This window comes from Delphinus delphis, chromosome 16 (genome assembly GCF_949987515.2).
Source record: "Delphinus delphis chromosome 16, mDelDel1.2, whole genome shotgun sequence".
NCBI classification, from domain to species: domain Eukaryota; kingdom Metazoa; phylum Chordata; class Mammalia; order Artiodactyla; family Delphinidae; genus Delphinus; species Delphinus delphis.
Window position 1 is genome coordinate 26022394 of NC_082698.1, and position 24488 is coordinate 26046881.

The 24488-nt window shown below is 51.8% G+C and overlaps 1 protein-coding gene across 4 annotated transcripts; it reads right to left on the reverse strand.

Moving 5' to 3' along the window:
• Positions 1–431: 431 nt before the first annotated feature.
• Positions 432–16526, reverse strand: MFSD13A (major facilitator superfamily domain containing 13A). 4 transcript variants are annotated; one of them, XM_060034174.1, is made up of 9 exons: positions 16430–16526; positions 8410–8652; positions 7895–7977; positions 6858–7310; positions 6582–6708; positions 5668–5764; positions 4934–5105; positions 4665–4858; positions 432–3229 (listed from the first exon to the last, which is right to left on the reverse strand). In XM_060034174.1, the coding sequence occupies exons 2-9, from the start codon at positions 8575–8577 to the stop codon at positions 2994–2996; spliced, it is 1530 nt and encodes a 509-aa protein (XP_059890157.1). In that variant the 5' UTR covers positions 8578–8652; positions 16430–16526; the 3' UTR covers positions 432–2993. The 4 variants fall into 4 exon arrangements, with proteins under 4 accessions (XP_059890157.1, XP_059890156.1, XP_059890155.1 ...); XM_060034173.1 differs by having other exon boundaries at positions 432–3246; XM_060034175.1 differs by lacking the exon at positions 432–3229 and adding an exon at positions 3770–4054.
• Positions 16527–24488: the final 7962 nt, after the last annotated feature.

The following is a 24488-nucleotide window of genomic DNA, read 5'->3' on the forward strand; positions in this document are numbered from 1 at the left end:
TGATCACAGACTGAGGGCCAGGGTTGAGTTCTGTCTGGTTTTGTTGCAGTTTGGGTTTAGAAAGCTGGAAAAGCACTCCAGGAGCGGTTACTGAGACTTCGGTATCAGGAGGGGGCAGGATGCCCTCATCTTCACCTGGAGACCAGGACCACACTGGGCATTTGAGGAGGGCAGGAGTAGTGCTACTTCTGATGGGTGGCAGAGTTAACGCTCTAACCCCCAACCCCCATCCGGGGATCTCGGGAGAGTTTCAGGAGCCTGTTGGCCCCAGGCCCTTGCTTTCCATCCATCCATGGGCAAAGCCATCTTCAGTTTTATTTATTGAAGTGTTTGTTCAGTACAGGGACTGGAGCGAGGGAGCTCACTGCCTCCTGCCCGCCAGTCACCCTGTTCACACTAACGTTTACAGCACCTAAGCTTAGCATAGCATCCAGGGCCCCGCCACTCCCTGCTAACGGTGAACTGACAGTATCCGTAGGCCTCAGGACCATTTGGGATCAGAGGCTACACTCAGAGTCACTCCAGCCTCTTTCTTTCTCCCTCTTCCACTTGCTCACCACCCTGGAATCAACAGGCTGGTTGCTGGTTGGATTTTCTGAAACAGGAGGTAGAATCACCCTTTGGCAGAGGCTGCTAGCAAAGGAGGGGTGCTGGGGATCCAGCCTCCTTAGGACTGGAGAAAGAGCTGCGATTAAGTTGCCTTTTCCCACGCTAGCTGACCCAGGGGGGACTAGGCTGTAGAGGCGAGACAGCCCCCTCTGGGCTGATTTGTGCCATTCTTGTCTTTGCACTTGTTTGGTTAGGGAGGGGCCAGACCAGAGTGCCAGGAGCTGATGGGCTCAGGCTCACCTCCTCTGGTCCAGTGGGGCCAGGTGCCTACCCTGGACTGGGCTGGCCTGGCAGTGGTCCCAAGGCTCTTCAGGCCAGATGGTGCAAAGCTGGGGCTAGCAGATATTCACCGGCACCCTCACCTGTGACACCAAGACCTGCCCTGATCCCAGATTCCAGGCAGTATTCTCCCCCATGCCGTCCAACGACCAAAGGCCCTGCCAGGTGTGGGCCACAGCAGCAGGTGTGTGTGAAAGCGATGTGGCGACCCACAGACTGCAGTGTGCTTAACCAGCTCACCTCCCCCGCCCTTAGCCCAAGCCTGTCCCTCGCACAGCCTCGCACAAACCACGTTGCCTGGTGGGGCCCAGTGTACTTAAATAAACTCGTTCCAATAGACACATCAGTTGGGCCTCTGTCTGTAGCCAGTGCAGGGTGGGAGGAGGGAGAAGCTGTGGGCCCGGAATCTGAGGCTGTGACTGGGCCTAGTCTGTCCTCTAGAGGGCACTGTTGCACCAGCCAGACTTGGCCTGACCTTAGCCCAAGCCCCAGCCTGTCAGGTGGACGCAGAGAAGATGGTGTTCACAAGGAAGCCCAGAGACCAGGTCAGGAATGAAGGTCCCAGGCCTGTGCACATGCCCAAGCCCATGGATGAGACTCCACCCCAAATGAGGGGGCCAGCTCTTCACATCTCTGAAGTCAGAAGCTTATTAAAATACTGTTCCCAGGGCCCACGCGCAGATGTGCTGATTAATCAGTTCTCCATTTTAAACCTGTATACTTGGGGGGTAGGGGGGAGCGGTTTTCCAGGCACTTTACAAATGTTAATCCATTTGATTCTCCCAACAACCGTACAAAGTGTAAGTATGTTTGTTATTCCTTATATAATTTCCCAAAGCTCTGCCCTTTGTTAGCTAGAATTTGAACCCAGGCAATATAGCCCTAGGGCCTACATTCTTAACCGCTGTGCACACCCTCAAATAACCATTGGCCTAGAGCAGTGGTTCCCAATCAAAGTCAGTTTTGCCCCTTAGGACACACTTGGCAATGCCTGGAGATGTTCGGTCGTCACAACTGGAGGGAGATGCTACTGACATCTAGTAGGCAGAGGCCAGGGATGCTGCTAAACACCCACAACGAAGAACAGCCCAGCCCCAAGTGTCTGCAGTGCCGAGGCCGAGAAACGCTGACCTCAAGCAGAGGTTCTCAGTCCCAGCTGCACGGGAAAATCACCACAGAGCTTTCCGAAACCCCAGTGCCAGGCGGTACCCAGACCCATGAAATCAGAATCTTGGGGAACAACTCAGACACCAGCATCTTTGCAAGCTCCCCAGCGACTCCAAGGTTAAGGACCTCTAGCCTAGAAGTGGCCACTCCTCCTTGCCCACCACGTCCAGCAGTGGTACACGGGAAACGCACTGGGGCTACGAACGCAGGCCTGAAAGCTGATTTGCTCCCAAGGGCCCATGCGGCCATGGGCCTGTGGGCTCTCCCTGCTACCCCAGTGACTCTGATGTGGGTGGCCCCCCACTCATCTCTGAAAATGCTCTCAGGCTGCTCTTATTAAGTAAGGAATCCTGTTCCCCAACCCACCACTCCCACACACAGCACAGACCTCAGGAGTGGGAATAGAAATGACCGACTTCGATCAGTCTGTGATGAAATGAACATTGCTGAGAGGCCAGCTGGGGACGCGGGTGCCCTGCAGCAGCTAGGGCGCGCTACTCCACGCACAGCTGAGGCAGAGAGTTCTGAGAGAAGCCACCGCAAGGGGCAGGTGGGACTCAGTTTCCTCTGACTAGGCCAAAGTAGTTTCCGAGCCCACATAGGGCGCCAGCCCCAGCCAGGAAGGGGGATAGGCCTCTGTGCCCACAGCAACCCCACGTGACCACAGGGCGGGCCCCCTCCCTTCGTGATCCTCTTCTTCCTCCTGCCGCATAGGAGGAAGCGGGTCCCTGAGCACAAACGCCCCAACCCTTGCCCAAGCTGAGCCCGACAGCCAAGCAGGAACTTAGACCTCAGTGACGCTCCCTGCGCAGCCCCAGGAGCTCCCACTCCGCCATCTGTCCTCCAGGCTGCACCCCAGGAAGGCGAAAGAGACTGGCCGCCCAGGGCTGCAGGTAGTGTCCTCAGCAGGGTGGCCTTGCCGCTCCCCTCACACCATCTTAATGTCCAGGGTTTGGGCCCGTGACAGGTTCTGACGCTGGGCTTTGACCGCATGCAGGCGTCTCCCATACAGCGTGAACTGGGACCAGGTGAACAGCTGCAGCAGAGCACAGGTGAGGGGAACCAGCACCAGCAGGTAGAAGCAGCCCTGGCGGAGCGTCGGGGCCTGTGGTGGGGGTGGAGCCGGGGGCTCTGGCCAGGGCTGGGCACTCCCCACAGGCGTCAGTGCAGGCTGCTGGAAGAGATCATGACCTAGGATGAGAGAGTCCGCAGAAAGAACAGGTCAGCCCTGGTCTCCTCCACAGTCCACAGTGCCGCATCTCACACGCCATGGGCACGTGTCCAAATGGCAGCTCTTGATTCCTCCCCCAGACTTGCTTCTCCCCTGTTCTTCTCTTCTTGTGGAATGGTACCGCCATCCCCCCAATAACCTCGAAGTCTTCCTAGATTCCTCAGTTAATTTCACCACTCCCCAACAGCCAATCCTTCACTTCCCCCAACTCCAAAACACAGCCCAAAACAAACACTTCTTTTCAGCCCCCGGCCCCACCTGCTCCAAGCCTCCATCGCCTGTGCCACAGCCTCCCTACAGCCCATCCTCCGTACAGCAGTCAGAGCGAACTTTAAAGCATGTAAATCAGACGAGGCCACTCCCCTACTTAAAAGCCACCCAATAGCTGCACTGAGAATAAAATTCACACCCTGCCCAGATCTACAGAGCCCTCTTCACTTTTCCAGCCTCATCTCCAAACCACTCTTTTTTATAAATTTATTTCTTTATTTATTTTGCTGCATTGGGTCTTCGTTGTTGTGTGCGGGCTTTCTCTAGTTGTGGCGAGCCAGGGCTACTCTTCGTTTCGGTGCACGGGCTTCTCACTGCGGTGGCTTCTCTTTTTGCAGAGCACGGGCTCTAGGTGCGCCGGCTTTAGTAGTTGTGGCACGCGGGCTCAGTAGTTGTGACTCGTGGCTCTAGAGCGCAGGCTCAGTAGTTGTGGCACGTAGGCTTAGTTGCTCCGTGGCATGTGGGATCTTCCCGGACCAGGGCTCGAACCCGGGTCCCCTGCATTGGCAGATGGATTCTTAACCACTGCACCACCAGGGAAGTCTGCCAAACCATCCTTGATAACTTGGGCCCACTTCCAGTTCTCTCTGTCTGGGATTTGCTGAGATCTTTGTAGACCAAATCCTCGCCATTCAGTTCACATCCTGGGTGTCACCTCCTCAGAGAGACCTTCCCGGACCACACTAAGCAGCTTCTCAGTCACAATGGCTAGTTTTTACCAACGCACTTATCACTACCTGTTTGGCTGTTTATTGCCGACCCTACCCCCACCCCCTGACTAGAATATAAGCTCCACGATGGCAAAGACCTTGTCTGTCTGATTTTGTCATCTCCCTCCCTAGAGGCACCTAGAGCAGCACCTGGCAGAGAAGGTATTCCATACATATTTGTTGAATGAATGAATGAAAGAGTGTAACCCAGTTCCTCTACCCACATGCAGAGAGGCAGAGGAGGGGTGGCAGCCAGGGGCGGCCCAGACCCAGCCTCTGTTGGCTGGTTGCCATTCTCTCCCTCAATGGACCCAGATCCCAGGCTGATCAGCTGGTACACCAGGTAAGCTGTGCTCCCTGGAGCCTCCAGAGCCCCGTGCCAGCCCCTGGGCTCTCACCTGTGTAGAAGCACAGCAGCCAGGTGCCCAGCAGCGGGGCGAAGGTCTGGCCTGGCTTGGTCACCAAGGCCACCATGCCAAAGAGAAGTGCTGAGGCCGCCTGCTTGCGGTGGTTCAGCACCAGGTCCTCATCCACCAGGTCAGTGACCACCAAGGTCAACAGCTTACAGGTGCCCTCAGTGAAGACACGGTTGCTGCCGGCGGAGAGAGAGCAGACAAAAATGAAGGGGTGGGACAGAGGTGTGGGGACGAAGGAGGGCAGGGCATACCTGGCAATGAAGAGGCAGAGCAGGCCAGGGCGGTCGGGGCCAGCGCACAGCATGAGCAGGCTCAGGCCCAGCTTGAGCAGGAAGAGCCCGCGCACCACAGCGTAGACGCCCCAGCGCCGGCACAGGGGCAGGAAGTAGAGATTGTTGAGATGCGGAGCGACATAGGAGATGCCTGGGGAAGGGGGTGCGGCCTCGTCAGGGGGCACGGCCACAACCTCCACAACTGCTCATGGTTGGCCATCGGAATCAGAGTTTGCACTGATCCAACACTAACGAGGTTCAGGCTCCGTGCTAAGAGCTTCACACCCTTTTATTTAGTCCTCACGACCCTTCAAGGTAAGTACTATTATCATTCCTACTTTACAGAGAAGTGGAGGCCCAAAGAGGTGAAATAAAACACACCCAAGGCCACAGTGAATAAGCACGGTCAAGACACACACCCAGGCCTGTCAGGACGGTAGTCCTCCCTGTTAACCAGCCACTGTACCACTTCACCTCTGGGTGTCACCGCCACCCAGAGGACCACCATGAGGGCAGCCCTACCCACTCAAACCCACAGAGGCTCCCTCCCTCCCTCTGGAAAACAGAGCTGGGGGCTGGAGGTGCAACCCCAGCACGGATTCTGCCCTCTGCCACCTGGGCCCCAGCTGGGGAGGCGTCTGTGCCTACAGCCGGGCTAGGCGTTCTGGGGTGCAAGCCTTTGTCCTTCCGGCCTGCCCGAGGCACCCACTCACCCAACAGGAAGGAGCCAGTGGAGAGGGAGATGTGGTCTGACAACAGATGCTCCAGGAAGAGCGGGAAGAAGTTGCTGTTGAAGTGGCAGTGAAAGACCTGCAACCAACAGGGACAGTGAGGAGGCCAGGAAGAGGGCAGAAGCCAGCAGGTGGGGCAGCAGGAGCAAGAGCGGCCTCCACCCCCGTGTCCCTCGGCGTGGAACGTGCCAGAACAAAACCTGAAACCAGGGCTTCCCTGGTGGCGCAGTTGTTGGGAGTCCGCCTGCCGATGCAGGGAACACGGGTTCGTGCCCCGGTCCGGGAAGATCCCACATGCCGTAGAGCGGCTAGGCCCGTGAGCCATGGCCGCTGAGCCTGCGCGTCTGGAGCCTGTGCTCCACAACGGGAGAGGCCACAGCAGTGAGAGACCCGCATACCGCAAAAAACAACAACAACAAAACCTGAAACCAACTTCCTATGCTCATCAAGTTTGCTAAAAGTTAGAAGGAATGACAAAATTGTCATTAGAACAATTAAAAGCTTTTTCTCTTATAAAACCTATCAATGCTAAAACAAGCTAAATGACACAAAAACAATCTATTTCTAAATTTGGTTGGCTTATATACTACATATGTTTTAGGTATGGCATGTGGTGTTTTAAAAGTCTCCAAAGGGGCACCTCTTTTTCATATCCTCGCTTTGCAGGTGAGAACACAGCTGCCCCGAGAGACTGAGACAAGCCTAAGATGACGCAGAGAGCTAGGAGCTCAGATGCTGCTAGAATCCAGGTATCTAACAACCCAACTTGTGCTCCTGCCATTGAATGGCCCAGCCATTCTCAGGCGAGGCCAGAACTGATCTCCCAGCTTCTGAGGAGCCTGTCCCCTTGAGTGAGGCATTCGTAGCCATCCTGGACGGAGGCACTGCTCCCGTACCTGCACCAGGTCCATGCCCACGAACCACAGGAAGTTCCGGTGGCGGGCCAGCTGCCGAAGGTACTGGCCCAAGGTGATGCTGCCCGTCTCCTCGCCGCCAAGAAGCAGCTCTTCTTCTTCACACAGGCTACGGGGCAGAGGGGAGTCAAGAACGGCCTAGGCTGGGCCAGAGCCATCCCCCACCGGGCAGCCACCCACCAGCCAGGGGCCCCAGCATGGCAGTCATACCCAGCAGAGTGCTGGCGGGACCCTGGAGAGCCAGAGCTGGCCACTCACCCGCCATCCACAGCCAGGGTTGGGCACCCCGGTTCCCTGCTGGCCGCCTCCACCCGCCATCTCAGCAGCCGTGTGGCCCCCACAAAGCCCAGCCCAGACCCAGCGGCCAGTGCCAGGCAGAAGGCGCGGAAGGAAGAGAAGTCTTCTTTGTTCCAGAAGGCGTAGGAGGCAAAGACAGACAGGGAGCCAGCCGCACTGAAGAGGGAGCAGTAGAAGTTGAGGTGGGTGCGGTCGTGGGCTGAGAGGGCCAGGTCAGCCAGCAAGGCATGATGGTGCAGGTCCACGAGCGTCAGGAAGCCATCATAGAGGCACAGGCACAGCAAGAACTGCAGGCCAGCTGGGGCCCACGGCACCCAGAACGCCAGGAACGACAGCGCCAGCAGCGGCCCATGCCAGCCCAGCGCCCGCACCCGTGCCAGCACCACAGCCCTCGAGGAGAGCCTGGCGCCTGACCTGCCAGGGAGAGGGGTGCTGTTGGGAGATGCCCCTACAGCCTCGGCAGGCCCCAGTTCCCCCTGCCCGGGGCCCAGAGGAGGGAACAACAGAGGCCCAGAGCATGGGACTCACACCAGGGTGGTCCCACTGAGCCCTGAGTTCAACCCCTGATTTAGGAAGCACAACTCACCAGTGGGTACACTCTCCCCTCTGCTCTCTTACCAGCCTGCCAGGGCTGATGGCCAAAGGGTGGTGGGATACCCATTTCTCAAGCTTGGGGGCAGTGATGGGCCCAAGCAAGGATGGGCTAAAGAAATGTGCCAGAAGCAGCAGAGTGTTTGCTGCACGGAACCCCGTCCTGAGGGCCTGGTAAGCCAAGCGGGGGTAAATTTCTCCCCGAGCTGAGCAAGGCAGCAGCCAGCCAAGGCCACTTCTTCAAACTGGACAGAGTCTGCCTGACCTTGGGAAAGGAGGAAGCCTGCACAACAGCTGGAAATGGTCTCCCTTTCTTCCCCACCCCAAACACAGGCAGGGGTCCTCCAGCTCTGGGGGCGGGGGTAGGTGGGACAGAACCAGTTCTGAGCCATCCTCGGGAAACAAACCGGGGCTGGGAGCTGAGGAACTGACGGTCACTCAGCCAGCCGAACAGGGGGTCATTGAGGCTGTTCCAGAGGAGAAACACCGTCTGTGGGCAGAGGGGAAACGGGCAGGTGGGCTCCAGGCAGTCTCCTCTCCGGGGCTTTCTCCATCCCAGCCTGCTCGCCACCTCTCAGAGATGACCCCAGCTTTCCTTCCTGCAAACCTTTGCTCAGGTCAGTCCCTCTGTTATAACCCATAGCGACTGTCCCATCAAACTCCCACCCATCGAGGTCCCAGCTGATAAATATATGTGAATATATTCTCAATGTGCATACATAGAACAGTGCCTGGCTCACAAGACAGAGGCCAGGAGAGCTGGCGTAATCCTCACTGAGGAGTCATCAAGGCCTCCAGCTCCAGCTTTCCTTGCTGAATCTCGGTGGGCAACTCGGCTTGCCCCAAGCTCCTGGCTGGGCAGGATCCAGCCCTGCCATCTGCCTGGCTCCCACCCTGGCTAGCTGCCCCAGCTCTGGCCTACCTCTCCGACCCAGAAGGCAGCTTTGTTGATCTTGTACACTGAGACAAAGGTGTCCACGTAGTAAAGCAGGAACACGTTGTGCAGGACAGAGATGAAGAGGGCCAGGGAGCCATAGACCATGGCCGTGGGCAGGCCCAGCAGCCAGGCCCAGGGCCCACCCAGCCCCATGGCGGCCAGCCCAGCCTCAGCCCCAGGAGTACTGAGGAGCGCTCATGGCCACGGGCAGTCTGGCCATCCTTGTCCCTGGGGAAGAAGAAGCCAGTTAGCTGCAGGGATCAGAGCCAGCTGATCTAACCCCAGACCTCTGAGTCATCTCACTGGGAGAAAGTCTGTACGTAAAACAAAACTGGGGAATCGTCAATGATGTCCAGCTAAAACAATGCTGGACTAGATACCACTACTGGAGAGTAACCCAAGGAAACTGATAAAGGCGTGGGAAGAGAAGGCAGCCAGCCAGCAAGTGCTGAGCCAGGTCGCGTGCTAGTGCTCAGTATCTTCTTTCATCCATACTTTACTCAACCTTAACGGTCCAGACATGACAACCCTGGGCTTGGGCACACACTGTGCCTACAGTGGCACCTCGGGCAAGCTACTTAACCCCAGCCTCAGTTTTCTCTTCTGTAAAAAGGAAAAGTGGATGGTCATGGCTACTCAGAGGAATGTAAGGATTAAATGAGGTAACTCACAGAAAGTGCTCAATAAATGGACGTTAGTGATCTCATTATCATCTTTATAAAATCCCTACAAAGTTTACAGCACTATTACAGTATTATAGGAGAGCAAGCTCAGAGATGTTAAGTGATTTGCCCAGTGTCGCACAGCAAAAAAGTAGCAGATTTGAACCCTGACCTGTCTGGCTCCAAAGCCTTTTCTGCCACTTGACCTCCCAAATTGGGTTCCTATGGACTGCTGGGTAGAATGGAGAAACCTGCTGTGATGGCAGTTTCCATAGGGATATACAAGTTATAAGATATGATAAGAGTCCACAACTGCTCACGCACTTTGATTCCGGAAATTCCACCTCAAGGAACTAACCCCAAGGGAACAAGTACAGAGCTGTTCATGGCAGCAACATTTATAAACAGCCAAAAGCTGGACACAGCCCAGGAACACAACAAAGGGACTGGCTCAACAAGCCCGATGCTCTCCAGAAAGGCCAAGTACGTGGGCAACCTCAACACAGGGGAGAGAAACTCAAGAACATGTTACATGAAAAGAGAGAACAGGGCTTCCCTGGTGGCACAGTGGTTGGGAGTCTGCCTGCCAATGCAGGGGACGCGGGTTCGTGCCCCAGTCCAGGAAGATCCCACATGCTGCGGAGCGGCTGGGCCTGTGAGCCATGTCCACTGAGCCTGTGCGTCCGGACTCTGTGCTCCGCAACGGGAAGAAGCCACAACAGTGAGAGGCCCGTGTACCGCAAAAAAAAAAAAAAAAAAAAAGAGAGAGAGAGAACAAAGGACAGCACGAGTGCCTGCTCCCAACCAGGCCGACTCGTGTACAGAGACCAGCAGGCTAGACTGACCATGGATGGAAAAGCAAATAAAAGTCAGATTTTTATTAAAGCAGCGCTTCTCATACTGTAATGTGCTTCCAAGTCACCAGGGGACTTTGTTAAAATGCAGATTTTGCCTCCATAGGCATGGGGAAGAATCTGAGATTCTGCATTCCTAACAGGCTCCCAGGTGGCACCAATGCTGCTGGTCCATGACCACACTTTAAGCAGCCAGGCATTAAGTCTATCTGTCTCTTTAGATTCAAAGCTGTTGTTCTCTTTTCAGAAAAATAATCTCATGTGTGCTTGTCTGACCCCCAGAGGGAAGCTATGGGGGCTTCCTTCTCTCAAACTCCCTGTTCTGAGTTGAATGTGCCCCAAAGAGATAAGTTCAAGTCCTAACCCCCAGTATCTGTGAGTGCAACCTTATTTGGAAATAGGATCTTTGCAGATGTAACCAAGTTCAGATGAGATCATACTGAGTTAGGGTGGGCCCTAATCCAATGACTGGTATCCTTAAAAGGAGAGGGAAATTTGGACACAGAGACAGACACACACAAAGGGAAGACAGCCACCTGAAGATGCAGGCAGAAATTTGAGTGACGCATCTACAAGCCAAAGAACACTAAGGACTGCAGGCAACCACCAGGAGCTAGGAAGAGGCAAGGAAGGATTCTTTCCTAGAGCCTCCCTCCAGAGGGCACATGACCCTGCTGATGCCTTGATGTTGGATTTCTACCCTACAGGAACTGGGAGGTTGCCTTAAGCCACTCAGTTTGTGGCAGCGCTAAAACTTACACACTTCCTCAGAGGCTTTCTCTTTGAGTCCTCGTGACCCAAGCCTACCCATGGGCTTCATTTACATGTCCGCATGCTTGCACGCACACATGCAGAACAGAAACTTCTGTTTCCCCATCAGAGTCAGGCCCTGGAGGACCGACTTCAGCCCCAGTCCAAATGTGGTGACTCCCCAGGCCCTGTTCTTGCCCCATGAGCAACCATGGCTCCCCTTCCCTGCCCAGCCTTCAAGGGCCTCTGTAGTCTGGCCTCTCCCCGCCAGACCAGCCCAGACTCCCATGGATCTTCAAGCCACTGTCTCCTCTGGCCAGGCCTTTGTTCTTTTTTTTTTTTTTTAAATAAATTTATTTATTTATTTATCCATTTTTGGCTGCATTGGGTCTTCGTTGCTGCGCACAGGTTTTCTCTGGTTGCGGCGAGCGGGGGCTACTCTTCATTGTGGTGTGTGGGCTTCTCATTGTGGTGGCTTCTCTTGTTGCGGAGCACGGGCTCTAGGCACGAGGGCTTCAGTAGTTGTGGCACGAGGGCTCAGTAGCTCTAGAGCGCAGGCTCAGTAGTTGTGGCACACAGGCTTAGTTGCTCCGCGGCATGTGGGATCTTCCCGGACCAGGGCTCGAACCCATCTCCCTTGCATTGGCAGGTGGATTCTTAACCACTGCACCACCAGGGAAGCTCCCAGGCCTTTGTTCTTGATGGTGCCTCCTACCAGAAGCACCCTGCCCATGTCTTCATCTCCATCTCACCCATCCCTCAGGAGCCAGCAGCATGTCGAGAAGACCTTCTCCAACTCCTCGGCCCTCACTGGTGCCTCCTGCCCCTGCACAGCACTCTCCCACCTGCCCGCACTCCAGCCTGACTGTGGGGTTCTCCAGCGCAGGGCCTGTGTCTTCGCCCTCTCTCTCCCTCTCTGGACTCAGCCACTCTTGCTATAAGAGTGACGGGTAAGAAAGAGGCTCTGCAGGGAGAATAAGGATGGTATCTCATGGGAGTCTCTCTCAGGCTCAATGGAAGCTGAGTGGCAATTCACTCAAGAGATCGGTATGCAGCACCCCCTCTCCTGTGCCAACCTTGTGCCAGCCCACGCCTGGTGGTGGAGCAATGAGAGAAGGAGGAGTGGCCAAAACTACCTGAAAGCAGCCGCTAAGTCTGTGAGAATCTCTCCCAGGCCATAATGATGCCACCTTGATCCAGAGCCGGAGGATATCCAGGTGGCCTCTCCCTGGGGGCTTTGAGCCCCTGAAGAAACATTTGGTGGGAAATACTTTTTTTTTCACAGCTTTATCGAGGTACAACTGACATATAATAATCTGCATATCGGGGAGTCCCCTGGTGGCCTAGTGGTTAGGATTCTGGGCTCTCACTGCCATGGCTTGGGTTCAATCCCTGGTTGGGGAACTGAGATCCTGCAAGCTGCACAGCATGGCCAAAAGAAAAAAAGAAAAAAAAAAGACCTCCCGCCCCCAAATAATAATAATCTGCACATTTTCAAAGTGTACAGTCTGATCAGTTTTGGCATAGGTATGCCTGTGAAACTGTCACCACAATTGAGATCAGCAACATATCCATCACCCTTTAAGTTTCCTTGGCACTTTCCAAGTAACATAGTGGAAAGAAGACACAACTGGAGGTCTCCAAAGTCCTAACTCCACCATTTCCTACCCGTGTGACCTGAAGCAATTTGCTAAACCTCTCCATGCCTGTTTCCTGATCTGCACGATGGGGCCAACCTTCCTAAGGCTAGGGTTAGCAGTCCATGAGAAAATACTCTAACGCAATGAGCACAGGAAGTGCAGCGAGCACCCAAACTTCAGAGATTACTACTAACGAGCCTCCCAGACCCTCCATACCTACCACACAAGGATGGGGTGGGCTAATCTAAAGGTGCTTTGGGGCTGTAAAGCACCATGTACACCTCTGCTGCTATCCTTAACCCAGGTCACCTCCTGTGATTCCCCAGAGCCTTTCAGAACTCCCCTCCCTCACCTTGAAAGCCTTTGTCCAAAGGGAGTGAAACCTCCTGGCACCCCTACCCAGATGTCCAGTGGCCTGCCCTGGTTACTGGAGAAGGTGAACCCTACAGGCAAGGTCCCCAGCCTCCAGCAGCTGGGGCAACAGTAGAAGAAAACCTCAAAGTGCGGTGAGATGGAAAACGTATGACTTTTGCCATCAGAACGGCCTGGGTTTACATCTCAACTGAACTTTCTACTAATTGTAACTGCAGGCAAGGTCTGAGCTTGTCTGAACCTTGGTTTCCTCACCTGTAAAATGGGAGTAACAGTGCCTATTTTTATAGGAATTCAGGGAGGATTAAACTATGTCTAGGAAGCCCAGAGATGTGCTCAGAAATGTGCTCAGAAACTGGCATTTCCTTGGACTCACTTATAACAGATCAGGGTAGGAGCAGGGGAATATGCTGGTAATCAGGCCCCTTCCTGTGGTAGGCGAGTTTGAGAGAAAAATCAAGGCACAAGGGGGAAAGTCAGAAGAGGACGGCCTGCAAGGAGCACGGGCCCAGATGATGTTCATGAGTACCAGAGACAGAACACTACCATGGACCAGATCTAGAGGCAAAGCAACCTGTCCAGGTAAGCCTCTGCCCGGGAAAGAAAGCTGGGGGAGGAGTATGCAGGGTCACTCCAGATTCCACTCCTCCATCAGGAACTGCTTCCTCTAATAGCCCTCCCCACCCCCACTCCACCCCCGCAGAGAACAACAGCCCTGCCTCAAGGGGAAGGAAGGCTTGGGGCTCACACCAGCCTAGTTGCATAACCTGGCTGAGATAACCTGTAATCTGCAACCAACTCCACCCTCACCTTGGCACCTAGCAGGAGAGCCTGCTGGTGGCCCCAGAGCCCATCTCCCATGCCCCCCGCTGGTATGGTCCCAGTTGTGTGGCCTTGAGCCAGCCACTCCCTCTCCCTGGGCCTCAGTTTCCTCATCTATAAAGTGGGAATGACAACGCCAACCTCTTAGATTGCTGTAGGGCGAAATGCAAAAGATATATAAAGCACCAAGCCTAGTACCTGGCACTGAGAAGACCCTCAATAAAATGTAGCTATTCATGGGCTTCCCTGGTGGCACAGTGGTTAAGAATCCTCCTGCCAATGCAGGAGACACGGGTTCGAGCCCTGGTCCGGGAAGATCCCACACGCCGCAGAGCAACTAAGCCTGTGCGCCACAACTGAGCCTGCGCTCTAGAGCCTGTGCTCCACAAGAAGAGAAGCCACCGCAATGAGAAGCCCACGCACCACAACGAAGAGTAGCCCCGGCTCACCGCAACTAGGGACAGCCCAGCGCAGCAACGAAGACCCAACACAGCTAAAAATAAATAAATAAAAAAAATTTTTAATGTAGCTATTCTTCTTCTTTTTCATGTCTCTGAAGTTTGGCTTTATGATCTTTAAAGAGTTGCAGTCAGCATCCCCTTCTGCCAAATCCATGACTGAAGTTGTCTTTTCAGCACTCAACATTGATGCTTCTCACTGCTTGATATATCCTGTCATCCATCAAATTCTTTTTTAAGTGCCACCTCCAACCTTTGTTCATGTTGTCCCTTCCACCTAAAACACCCTAGATGTAACTACATACCATTTCTCAGACATATAAGATATGCCTGGTTTTTACACCTATCATCATGAATCCTTACAACTCTTGTTACTATTTCCATCCTCATCTTGTAAGTGAAGAAACCAAGGCTCTGAAGGTTAAATAGCTGGCCCCAAATCACAGAGCTATTAAGTGCTAGAGCCAAAATTCAAAACAGGTGCTTCTGACTAAAAAAAAAAACCCCCAAAACTCAGCATTTCTCACATCACTAGGCCCATACCGCCGCCACAATTGTATCAAATCCTGCTGATTCAAGCAAGGCCCAGTTCAGGGGCACACACCTTCCCAAGAGCACCAGGTCAGGTGTTCTCTCCCCTTTTCAGGTCCCTTGGCTCTGTATCAGGATCCAAATGTCTCCCTAACCCTTCTCCAGCACCCAAGCTCCTTAAAGGCAGGGCCAGGTCAGACCTGCCCCTGATCTGGACTCCCAGCTTCCACCAGGCTCCTTCACCACACAGTAAGTGCTCAATTAATACCTTCTGGGTCAATTTGACCCTAAAAGGCCAATGTGGACATCCGCAGCCCAACGGGAGAGCAGTGTGAGGAGGAGTGTCCTCCCCAGATCCCACTGTGCCCCTCAGCTCTGCATTCTGCTTGGCTGTGGGAGTCAAAAAGAGGCAACCTGGGGAACCCTGATGTGAAACATGGACAGCAAGGCAACAGGTGAGGCAACAAAGAGGAACAGTGATAATAACAAAATGTAACACTTATTAAGCTTTCACCCGTGTGCTAAGGAAAATTGATACACACCAGATCAGGAAGGGCTTTGGAAACCACACACAAGATCCTATCCTGAGGACAATAGGATGGGGGGCACTGGGAGTGGCCAGGTGACAGAATCAGATGTTTAGAAGGAGCCCCCAGCATCATGTAAAAACTCTCCCCTCCTCACCCCATCAGGCTTCTGGGAGATAAAGAACCAGAAAATGATAGAAACAGTAGCAGCTCCCTGATTTCTGAACCAGCCTGTGGTGAGTAGGGGGCTGATGAATTTGGTAGAGGAAACCAAGAATGACAGACTGGGCCCCTGGGGTGAGGGGCTTCAGAAAGAGGGTGGGTGTTAGCTTCTGATTCCTTTCAGAGGACTAGAGACTGTATGAGAAGCTATTAGTATGGAGGGAAAAAATCTACTAAAATAAGCATAATGTGGAGTTGGGAGCCCTGGGTCAAGTTTGAACCTTATCACTAACTAGCTCTCTGAGTTTATTCCTACATCTGCAAAGCGGGAGAAAATTCCATTCCCTGCCTGTCCCGGGAGTATTAAATGAATATGAAAGGTATTATACCCTGCGCAAATATTAGGTGTGTCCTTTTTTCAACAAGCAGGTGACCTCTGAATTGTCTTCTGTGTTTCTTGTTTCACACCCCCTTTGTCTCCCTGCTCAGTCTCCCCACGGCAGGACCAGCCCTGGCAGGGCTGTTGGGGACGCCCAACCCTGGAGGGGTGCCCACTTTCCATGCAGTGACTAATGGGCCCATCCTCCTCCTCAGGCTGGAAAGGAACTTCACCCTACTGGGGGAGGGACCTTCTCCCTTTCCCTCCCTGCTCCGCAGCAGCACTGGAGGATCAGCAACTTCACCTCAGGACCATGCACCCCTCGCGAGCCACAGAGGAGTCTGGGAACAACCCAGGAGTTCCTTACTCAATAGCTGGCACTGAACCATGTGGTGGTTCTCCAGCCTGTCAGCACATTAAAATCACCTGAGGAGCTGCTCAATAACACGAAAGCCCAAGCCTCACCCCTGACCAATTAAATCGTAATTTCTAAGGATGGGGCCCAGCATCGGTGTTCTTTTAAAGCTCCCCAATTGGTTCTACAACGCCACCAGGGTTAAAAGCCATTATGTTAATGAAATGGATCCCGGCCTGAAGCATCACGCGACCCCAGGGAGTCCCTCTGCAAGAATTCCATCCTCACCCCTTGAGCCCAAGCTTCTCCCACCCTGCCCCGAGGCACTCTCTCAACCCACACCCAGATCACTTCAGGAACTCCCACAGACAGCCCCCAGGACTCCCAGAGCAGACAGCATTCCTGTACCCTTCGGGTGTGTCCTTTGTGACCAACTGGCCCCTAGTCCGGCCCGCTCCTGCCCCCAAGCCCCGGCCGCGGGCCAGCCCCTCACCGAAATTGTGGCAGGCGAAGCCTAATCCCGCGGCTGCCCGGAGCCAGGTGCCAGCCAGTGCGCCTGCGCGCAGGCCTCCAGCAACTTCTCCAGCCCCTTCTTCCGCTCCTGCCCAGCGATTGGCTCCGCGTGGTCCGGGACCGCTGCTTCGGCAGGTGCTCGCGCCCGAGGATGCCGCCGCCATATTTGTTACGGGCGCTTGCCCTTAGGGACCAAAAAGAGGACGTGGGCGCCAGCAAAAAACGGGCAGATTGTCTGTATTCCTGGCCGGTTCACCCCCTCCCTCTCACTTCCACGAAGGCTTAATGTCATTTCAGTTCAAAGCAACAAGGTTTTTTCTGAGAGCTTCCCATCCTCTCCCCCGTCCTTTTTTTTTGCCTGTCGTGCGGCTGGTGGGATCTTAATTAACCCACCAGGGATCGAATCTGCACCCACTGCAGTGGAAGCCAGGAGTCTTAACCACTAGACCTCCGGGGAAGTCCCCCACCCCTACTATTAATTCGGAAAATGAAGAGAGCTCAGCACCTTCCTTCAAGCCTTGTGATGTGACTGGATGCACAGCTGAGACAGATATAAAGATGACAGTGGCACGACCTGGGACTCCCTGATGCTGGATTGTGAGCTTGTCAAGAGTGGACAGGCCCAGCTTGAGCTGTGGGCACCAGGGTTCAGGCCACAGGCACCAGGCCCTGAGAGAGCAACCAAGCAGCCCAACCTCTTCTTCTTCTTATTTTCTTGTTTCATTTCTTTTTTTTTTTGGTTGCACCAGGTGTTAGTTGCGGCACGTGGGCTCCTTAGTTGTGGCATGCGAGCTCTTAGTTGCGGCATGCATGTGGGATCTAGTTCCGGGACCAGGGATCAAACCCAGGCCCCCTGCCTTGGGAGCTCAGAGTCTTATCCACTACGCCACCAGGGAAGTCCCAACCCCCTATTAATAGTAATAGTAAAATATAAGGCTACGGAGCTCTTACAGTGTGCCCTGTGCTGTGTTAAGCACTCTACATGCATTATCTTGTTGAGTCCTCACATAGTCATCCCTGGGAGGTAGGTGCTATTATCCCCATTTTACAGATGAGGAAACTGAGGTTGGGAGAGATTCAGTGACTTTCACACAGCAAGCAAGAGGCCCAGACAAGTTGGAACCCAGACTTTCTGACTCTCAGAACAGGAGTCTTCCCTCTTCCTACCCCTGCCCAGACCCTGAAAGTCAAGTTTTGTTTTGCTCAGTCTAGTCTGGTAAGGATGTCCCACGTCTTCTCCCAACAGGCCTGTAAGCCTACTTAGATTTCTAGGCAATTAGACAGCACAGACTCCAGACTTGCTGTTTCCCTACCCTGGGATATGGGGCCATGAGTGTGGCTTTTGGCTTCTGGGGGACCTGGGACTCAGTTCCCTAGCTCCACCACTTCTTTTTCGGGGATGCTCTTTTTGTGAGCCTCTGTTTTACTCCTTAGAGGGATTTTGTGGGCATTAAATGAGAAATAGGGGTGTAAGAGTTCTGTTGTCAACAGGAATATCATCCTCTGCCTCCTTCCTGACAACCTGGCAAGGGCCCACCCAGAGCATACAGTCCAATACAAGAGCCCAGGTGTCCAGGTGCTAGAGTCTGTTCAACCAGTTCCTGGGGAGCCCCAGAGGCCCCATGAACCTTGTCCCCAGCGTTCATTTCCCACCAGTCTGTCTCACTTTCCTCCTCCCCAGTCCTGCCTTTTCAGACCCTCTTCTTACCTCCTAGGTCTCCTCTTGGCCACACACACATCACCTCTTTTCTAGACTTCAAGCAATTGATGAAACCCCTCATGCTCCAGAAAGCCCTCATGACTAGAAGGAAGATTACCATTTCTCTCCCACCCTTACCCCTTACCCCCATCTATGCTTTACTGGCTGTGAGAATAGAGGGCAGGAAGGGCAGGAAGGGCAGGAAACCAGCATTCAGCATAGAGTCTGGTACACTAGGGCCTCCATAAATTGACTAAAGGAGTCCCTCTGCCATTCCATCTCTGGCCAGCATGTGCCTTTATTTCAAAGCAACACTGAGCCTTTACTTAGCCCTCCCTGGGTATCCCGTGGGGGAACAGGAGAATGCGGAGAGCTGCCAAGGGGCTGGAACTGGATGTGACCTTATAGGAAAGACTCTGGCTCCTGTGTTGCACTGAATACCCCATTCTGAGTTCCCTCAGCCCTCTGATTTTACAGACAATGTAACCAGTTACCCTTTTTTGTCAGCACCAGGGCTGGGCCTTGTGATTATCTCTGATTTCCCTTCCCAGTTGTCAAGCACAGAGATAACTGGGAGGGGACATGGGGTGCAATTGAAGATCATATCGCCTGCCTTGAATCATACCGGAGTCTCTGGATCATGGGAGAGAGACATACAAAAACTCTCCCTGAAGTTCTCTCCTCCCTTGGCTCTGACCTCTGTGATCTAGGTTCCGCCATGTTCTCCTCCTACCTAACAACTCCTCCTCGGGCCCCTTCACCGGGGCACTTTTTCCCAGGGCTTTCTTAGTTGCAGAGAGGTCCCCCAAATTTCCATTTTCAAAACTCTTCACACATTCACTTAAACTTGTCAGGCCATACACTATATGGGGTAAAAGGGACTTCAAAAACAAGATTGCCTGTTGGTGGGAATATAAATTGGTGCAGCCACTATGGAAAGCAGTATGGAGGTTTCTCAAAAAACTAAAAATAGGGCTTCCCTGGTGGTGCAGTGGTTGAGAGTCCGCCTGCCGATGCAGGGGACACGGGTTCGTGCCCCGGTCCGGGAAGATCCCACATGCAGCAGAGCTGCTGGGCCCGTGAGCCATGGCCGCTGAGCCTGCGCGTCCGGAGCCTGTCGCTCCGCAACGGAGAGGCCACAACAGTGAGAGGCCCGCGTACCGCAAAAAAAAAAAACAACTAAAAATAGAACTACCGGATGTCCCTGGTGGAGCAGTGCCTAAGAATCCGCTTGCCAATGCAGGCGACACCGGTTCGATCCCTGATCCGGGAAAATCCCACATGCCGCGGAGCAAATAAGCCCATGCGCCACAACTACTAAGCCTGTGCTCTAGAGCCCACGAGCCAGAACTACTGAGCCCACGCGCCACAACTACTGAAGCCTGCGCACGCTAGAGCCCGCATGCAACAACCACTGAACCTGCATGCTGCAACCACTGAAGCCCGTGTGCCTAGCACCCGTGCTCTGCAAAAGAGAAGCCACCACAGTGAGAAGCCCGCACACTGCATGAAGACCCAACACAGCCAAAAATAAATTAATTAATTAATTAATTAAAAATAGAACTAGCATATGACCCAGTAATTCCACTCCTGGGTATTTATCTGAAAAAAAAATGAAAACACTGTTTGAAAAGATACATGCACCCCATTGTTCATAGCAGCATTATTTACAATTGCCAAGATATGGAAGCAACCTGTGTCCATCAAAAGATGAATGGATAAAGAACAAGTGAGCCTAGGGATTTCCCTGGCAGTCCAGTGGCTAAGACTCCGTGCTCCCAATGTAGGGGGCACAGGTTCGATCCCTGGTCAGGGAACTAGATCCTGCACACTGCAACTAAAAGATCCCACATGCCTCAACTAAAAGATCCCACACACCACAATGAAGATCCCACATGGCACAACTAAGACCCAGCATACCCAAATAAATAAATATTTAAAAAAGGAACATGTGAGCATATATGTGTGTGTGTGTGTGTGTGTGTGTGTGTGTGTGTGTGTATACACACATATATATGCACACATACAGAATGGAATACTACTCAGCCATAAAAAAGAATAAAATCTTGCCATTTGCAGCAACATGGATGGACTTGGAAGGTATTATGCTAAGTGAAATAAGTCCGACAGAGAAAGACAAATACTGTATGATTTCATTTCTATGTGTAATCTAAAAAATAAAACAAACTAGTGCATATGAGAAAAAAGAAACAGGACTTCCTTGGTGGTGCAGTGGTTAAGAATCCGCCTGCCAATGCAGAGGACACGGGTTTGAGCCCTGGCCCAGGAATATCCCAAATGCTGTGGAGCAACTAAGCCCATGCACCACAACTACTGAGCCTGCACTCTAGAGCCCACGAGTCACAACCACTGAGCCCATGTGCCACAACTACTGAAACCTGCGCACCTAGAGCCCGTGCTCTGCAATGAGAAGCCACCGCAATGAGAAGCCCATGCACCACAACGAAGAGTAGCCCCTGCTCTCTGCAACTAGAGAAAGCCCGCGCTCAGCAACGGAGATCCAACAGAGCCAAAAATAAATAAATAAATAAATATTTTTAAAAAGTAATTTAAAAAAAAAAACAGACTCAGATATAGAGAACAAATTAGTGGTTACCAGTTGGGAGAGGGAACGAGGGAGAGGCAAGATAGGGGTAGGGTATTAAGAGGTACAAACTACTATGTATAAAATAAATAAGCTAAAAGGATATATAGTGTAACAGGGAATATAGTCAATATTTCATAATAACTATAAATGGAATAGAACCTTTAAAAATTGTGAATCACCATGTTGTACACCTGAAAGTTATATACCATTGTACATGAACTATACCTCAATTGCCCTCAAAAGGCATAGGTGGAACGCAACAGATTGGCAGCCATGATGACACAGTGTAATATGGGCCAGGGTAGCAGCTGTTCTGGTAACTTCACCTACTACCTTTCCTTCATGACTACCCCACCTCCCATCTCTAGCCTGAATATAAAACCACTGCTGGATAGCTTCCCAAACGTCCCACATGAACCCAGCACTCCCTCAACTTCCGATCACCCCAATTGTTTCTTATTTCCAGGATTGTCTTGACTACCCACCCAGCTGACCAAGCTAAAAACATGTGCATCCACCTTTACCCTCCCCTCTCCATCCAGGCACTTTTATGGAATCAAGTCCAGATGAATCTACGCCCATGTCTCTTTTCCATTCCCTGATCTTGTTTTGGTTGTCAGTTTTCCTAAACTAGGGTGTGAACCTCCTCCAAGACTGGCTTCCAGACTCTCTCCATCCTCTACTTTGCCCACAAAAGAGCCTCTGATCGTGGGGGTCACTGATCAGAAACTACTGAGGTTGCTGAATTTTGAAATTTTTCATAATAAAATGCTGGGGGAAAAACAGTCAGGGTGTATTGTTGATGCAAGCAACAGAAGACTTCACTCCATAGTATAATAACCTAAACATTTAATCTTCTAAAGACTAACATGATGGTGCTTTGAAATAATTTTTAAATGCCCATTTCATTATGTCTTTTGTAGTTAAATTTATATGAAGTAATGCAAGAGGGAAGAGATATGGGGACATATGTATATGTATAACTGATTCACTTTGTTATAAAGCAGAAACTAACACACCATTGTAAAGCAATTATACTCCAATAAAGATGTTTAAAATAATTTATAAAGTAAACACAACCGGCTATCTGTATAAAAAGAGTCCACTCAAACTAGACTAAGTAGGAAAGGAATTTATGGGGAAAGGGAAATTGGATAAAGGTGATCAAAAGATACAAACTTCCAGTTATAAGATAAATAAATACAAGGGATGTAATGTATAACGTGATGGGCAAAGTTAACACTGCCGTATGGTATAGCTGAAAGTTGTTAAGAGAATACACCCTAAGAGTTCTCATCACAAGGAAAAACTTTTTTTTCTTTTTTTTATCTATATGAGATGATGGATGTTAACCAGACCTATTGTGGTAATCATTTCCTAGTATATGTAAGTCAAATCATCATGCTGTGCACCTTAAACTTATACAGTGCTGTATGTCAACTATATTTCAATAAAACCGGAGGGGAAAAAAACGGGATTTATTGGCTTATGTAACTTCAAAGTCCAGGATTCAAACGATGTCATCAGGACCCAGTTTCTCTCTCTGACCCTTGGCTCCACTTCTTCTGCAGCTCTATGCTCAGAGAGATCTTCACCTCTGGACCCAGAACTGCATTCTTTCAGATCTCTGTCCAGGGGAGAGAGCACTTCACTCCATGCAATTAGAGAACAAAGCCCTGGGCTTGGCTCCCATTGGCCCCAATTGAGTCACATGGCTACCCTAAACCAATCACTATGGCCAGAAGGATGACAGCGATGATTGGTTTAGCCCTAAATCACTCAGGTAATTTAAGGATGAGCTAGAGCCAACTCCCCCAGAACCACTTTCCTGAGAGTAAATAAGGTGTGGGACCCAAAAAATCTGGGGGCTGTTACTGGAATTAGGGTGAATGAATGCTGAGAAACTCACAGCTTGGTCCTTATTTTTCTCATTTTTCCTGAAGACTGCCTCCCCAGTCTCCCTCAGCAAGCACGTCAGAACCAATATTAAAACGCAGGCTTCTCACTGTCCCAGGCTCCAACTTGAGCTTGGTCTCACACTCTCCTCATCTCCCACCCAGGTATGAGCAGATCCCCATGGGGGAGAAACTGGCCAGTCATACAGGGTCCATCGTTGAGCTCCAGGCTGGGGTGAGGTCAGTCTATAACAGGTAGTTTTGGACATTCCTCAAGTGCTGGGATTTGGAGGGGGGGCAAAGTTATAAATAGGAGTGGGGAGGTATATTAATTTCCTACTAACGCTCTAACAAATAACCACAAACTTAGTGGCTTAATACAAATCTATTACCGTTTTGGAGGTTGGAATTCTGTCTCATAAACTAAAGTCAAGGTGTTGGCAGAACTGCATTCCCTTCTGGAGGGTCTAGGGAAGAATCCACTTCCTTGCCTTTTCCAGCTTTGAGGCTGCCTGCATTCCTCGGCTCATGACCCCTTTCATCTTCAAAACCAGCAAGAGCTGGTTGACTCTTATTATCACATACGCTGACTCTTCAGCCTCTCTCTTCCACATTTGACTCCTGTGATTACACTGGGCCCACCCAGATAATCCAGGATAATCTATTTTAAGGACTGCTAATTAACAACTTTAATACCATCTGCAATCTTAATTCCCCCTTGCCATGTAATATAACATACTAACAAGTCTCCAGGGATCAAGCCATGGACATCTTGGGGGTGGGAAGCCTCCCCCAACAAAGGTCACTATGTCCTGGGACCAGTTCTTAAGTGGACAGAGGGAGAGGCTCCCTTCTTAGAGCTGTTGGGTAGGGCGCGTTAGATACATGCCATAACCTAGTCCTAGCTGCTGTTCTCACTAGGCCACTGGCCTGAATTAGACTTGAGTGGCTCAGTCAGGAATAAAGAAATGTGACATCACCAGGCTGAGTGTGGGGGACCTCCTCAGAGGGTAGCTGGGCTTTGAGGGATGCTGAGAATCTAGGAGAACCTATGGGGGGGGTTAGTCATGATGCTGCTTAAGTCAACAGAAGGGGAAGGAAAGTATGATGGCCTGGCGGCCTAGAAACTGGAAGAGGGTATCCATTTTAATCATCCAGCAACTACTACCCACTGGGGAAGAGAGGTGGAAGGGCATGAACTGCAGCCAGAGGGGACTGGAGCTCAGACAGTGCTCAACCCATCTGAATGAAGCAACCTTCCTGGCTTCACCCAAGTAGCTTCTGGGCTTTGGAATCATTTGCACTGGGTTCAAATCCCACTGTGCCAGTTATAGACTATGTGAACCTGGGAAAGTGGCCTAACTTCTCCGAATCTCTTGTTCCTCATCTATTAAATGAGAATGATACCACCATGTTCTTCATGTGGCTAATATGAATTAGAAGTTCTTTTTAAAAAAAAGTTATAAGCTCTTAAGGAACATTCTAGAAGGGAGGACTGTCAGATAGTCTAAAAGAAGCCCTAGCATGGATTGGTGATTAGGCTATTGTTGAGAGCACAAGTCTTGAGACAGACACGGGGTTGAATTCTGCCCTTACCATAACTAGCTGTGTGAATCTGGACAAGACACTTAACCTATGTAAGCCCCAGTCATAGAATACATTTATTGTGTACCAAATCTGAGGCAAGCAGCTTCTTGCTATGTGAAGTCAGAAAAATATTAGTACCTCATTCCTAAGGTTGATGTAAACTTGAAGTTAGATGCTCATAAGCAACTTGATTCAGTGCCTGGTGTGCAGGAGCTTCACTCAAATGTTAGGATAACTCCACCTGGGTGGA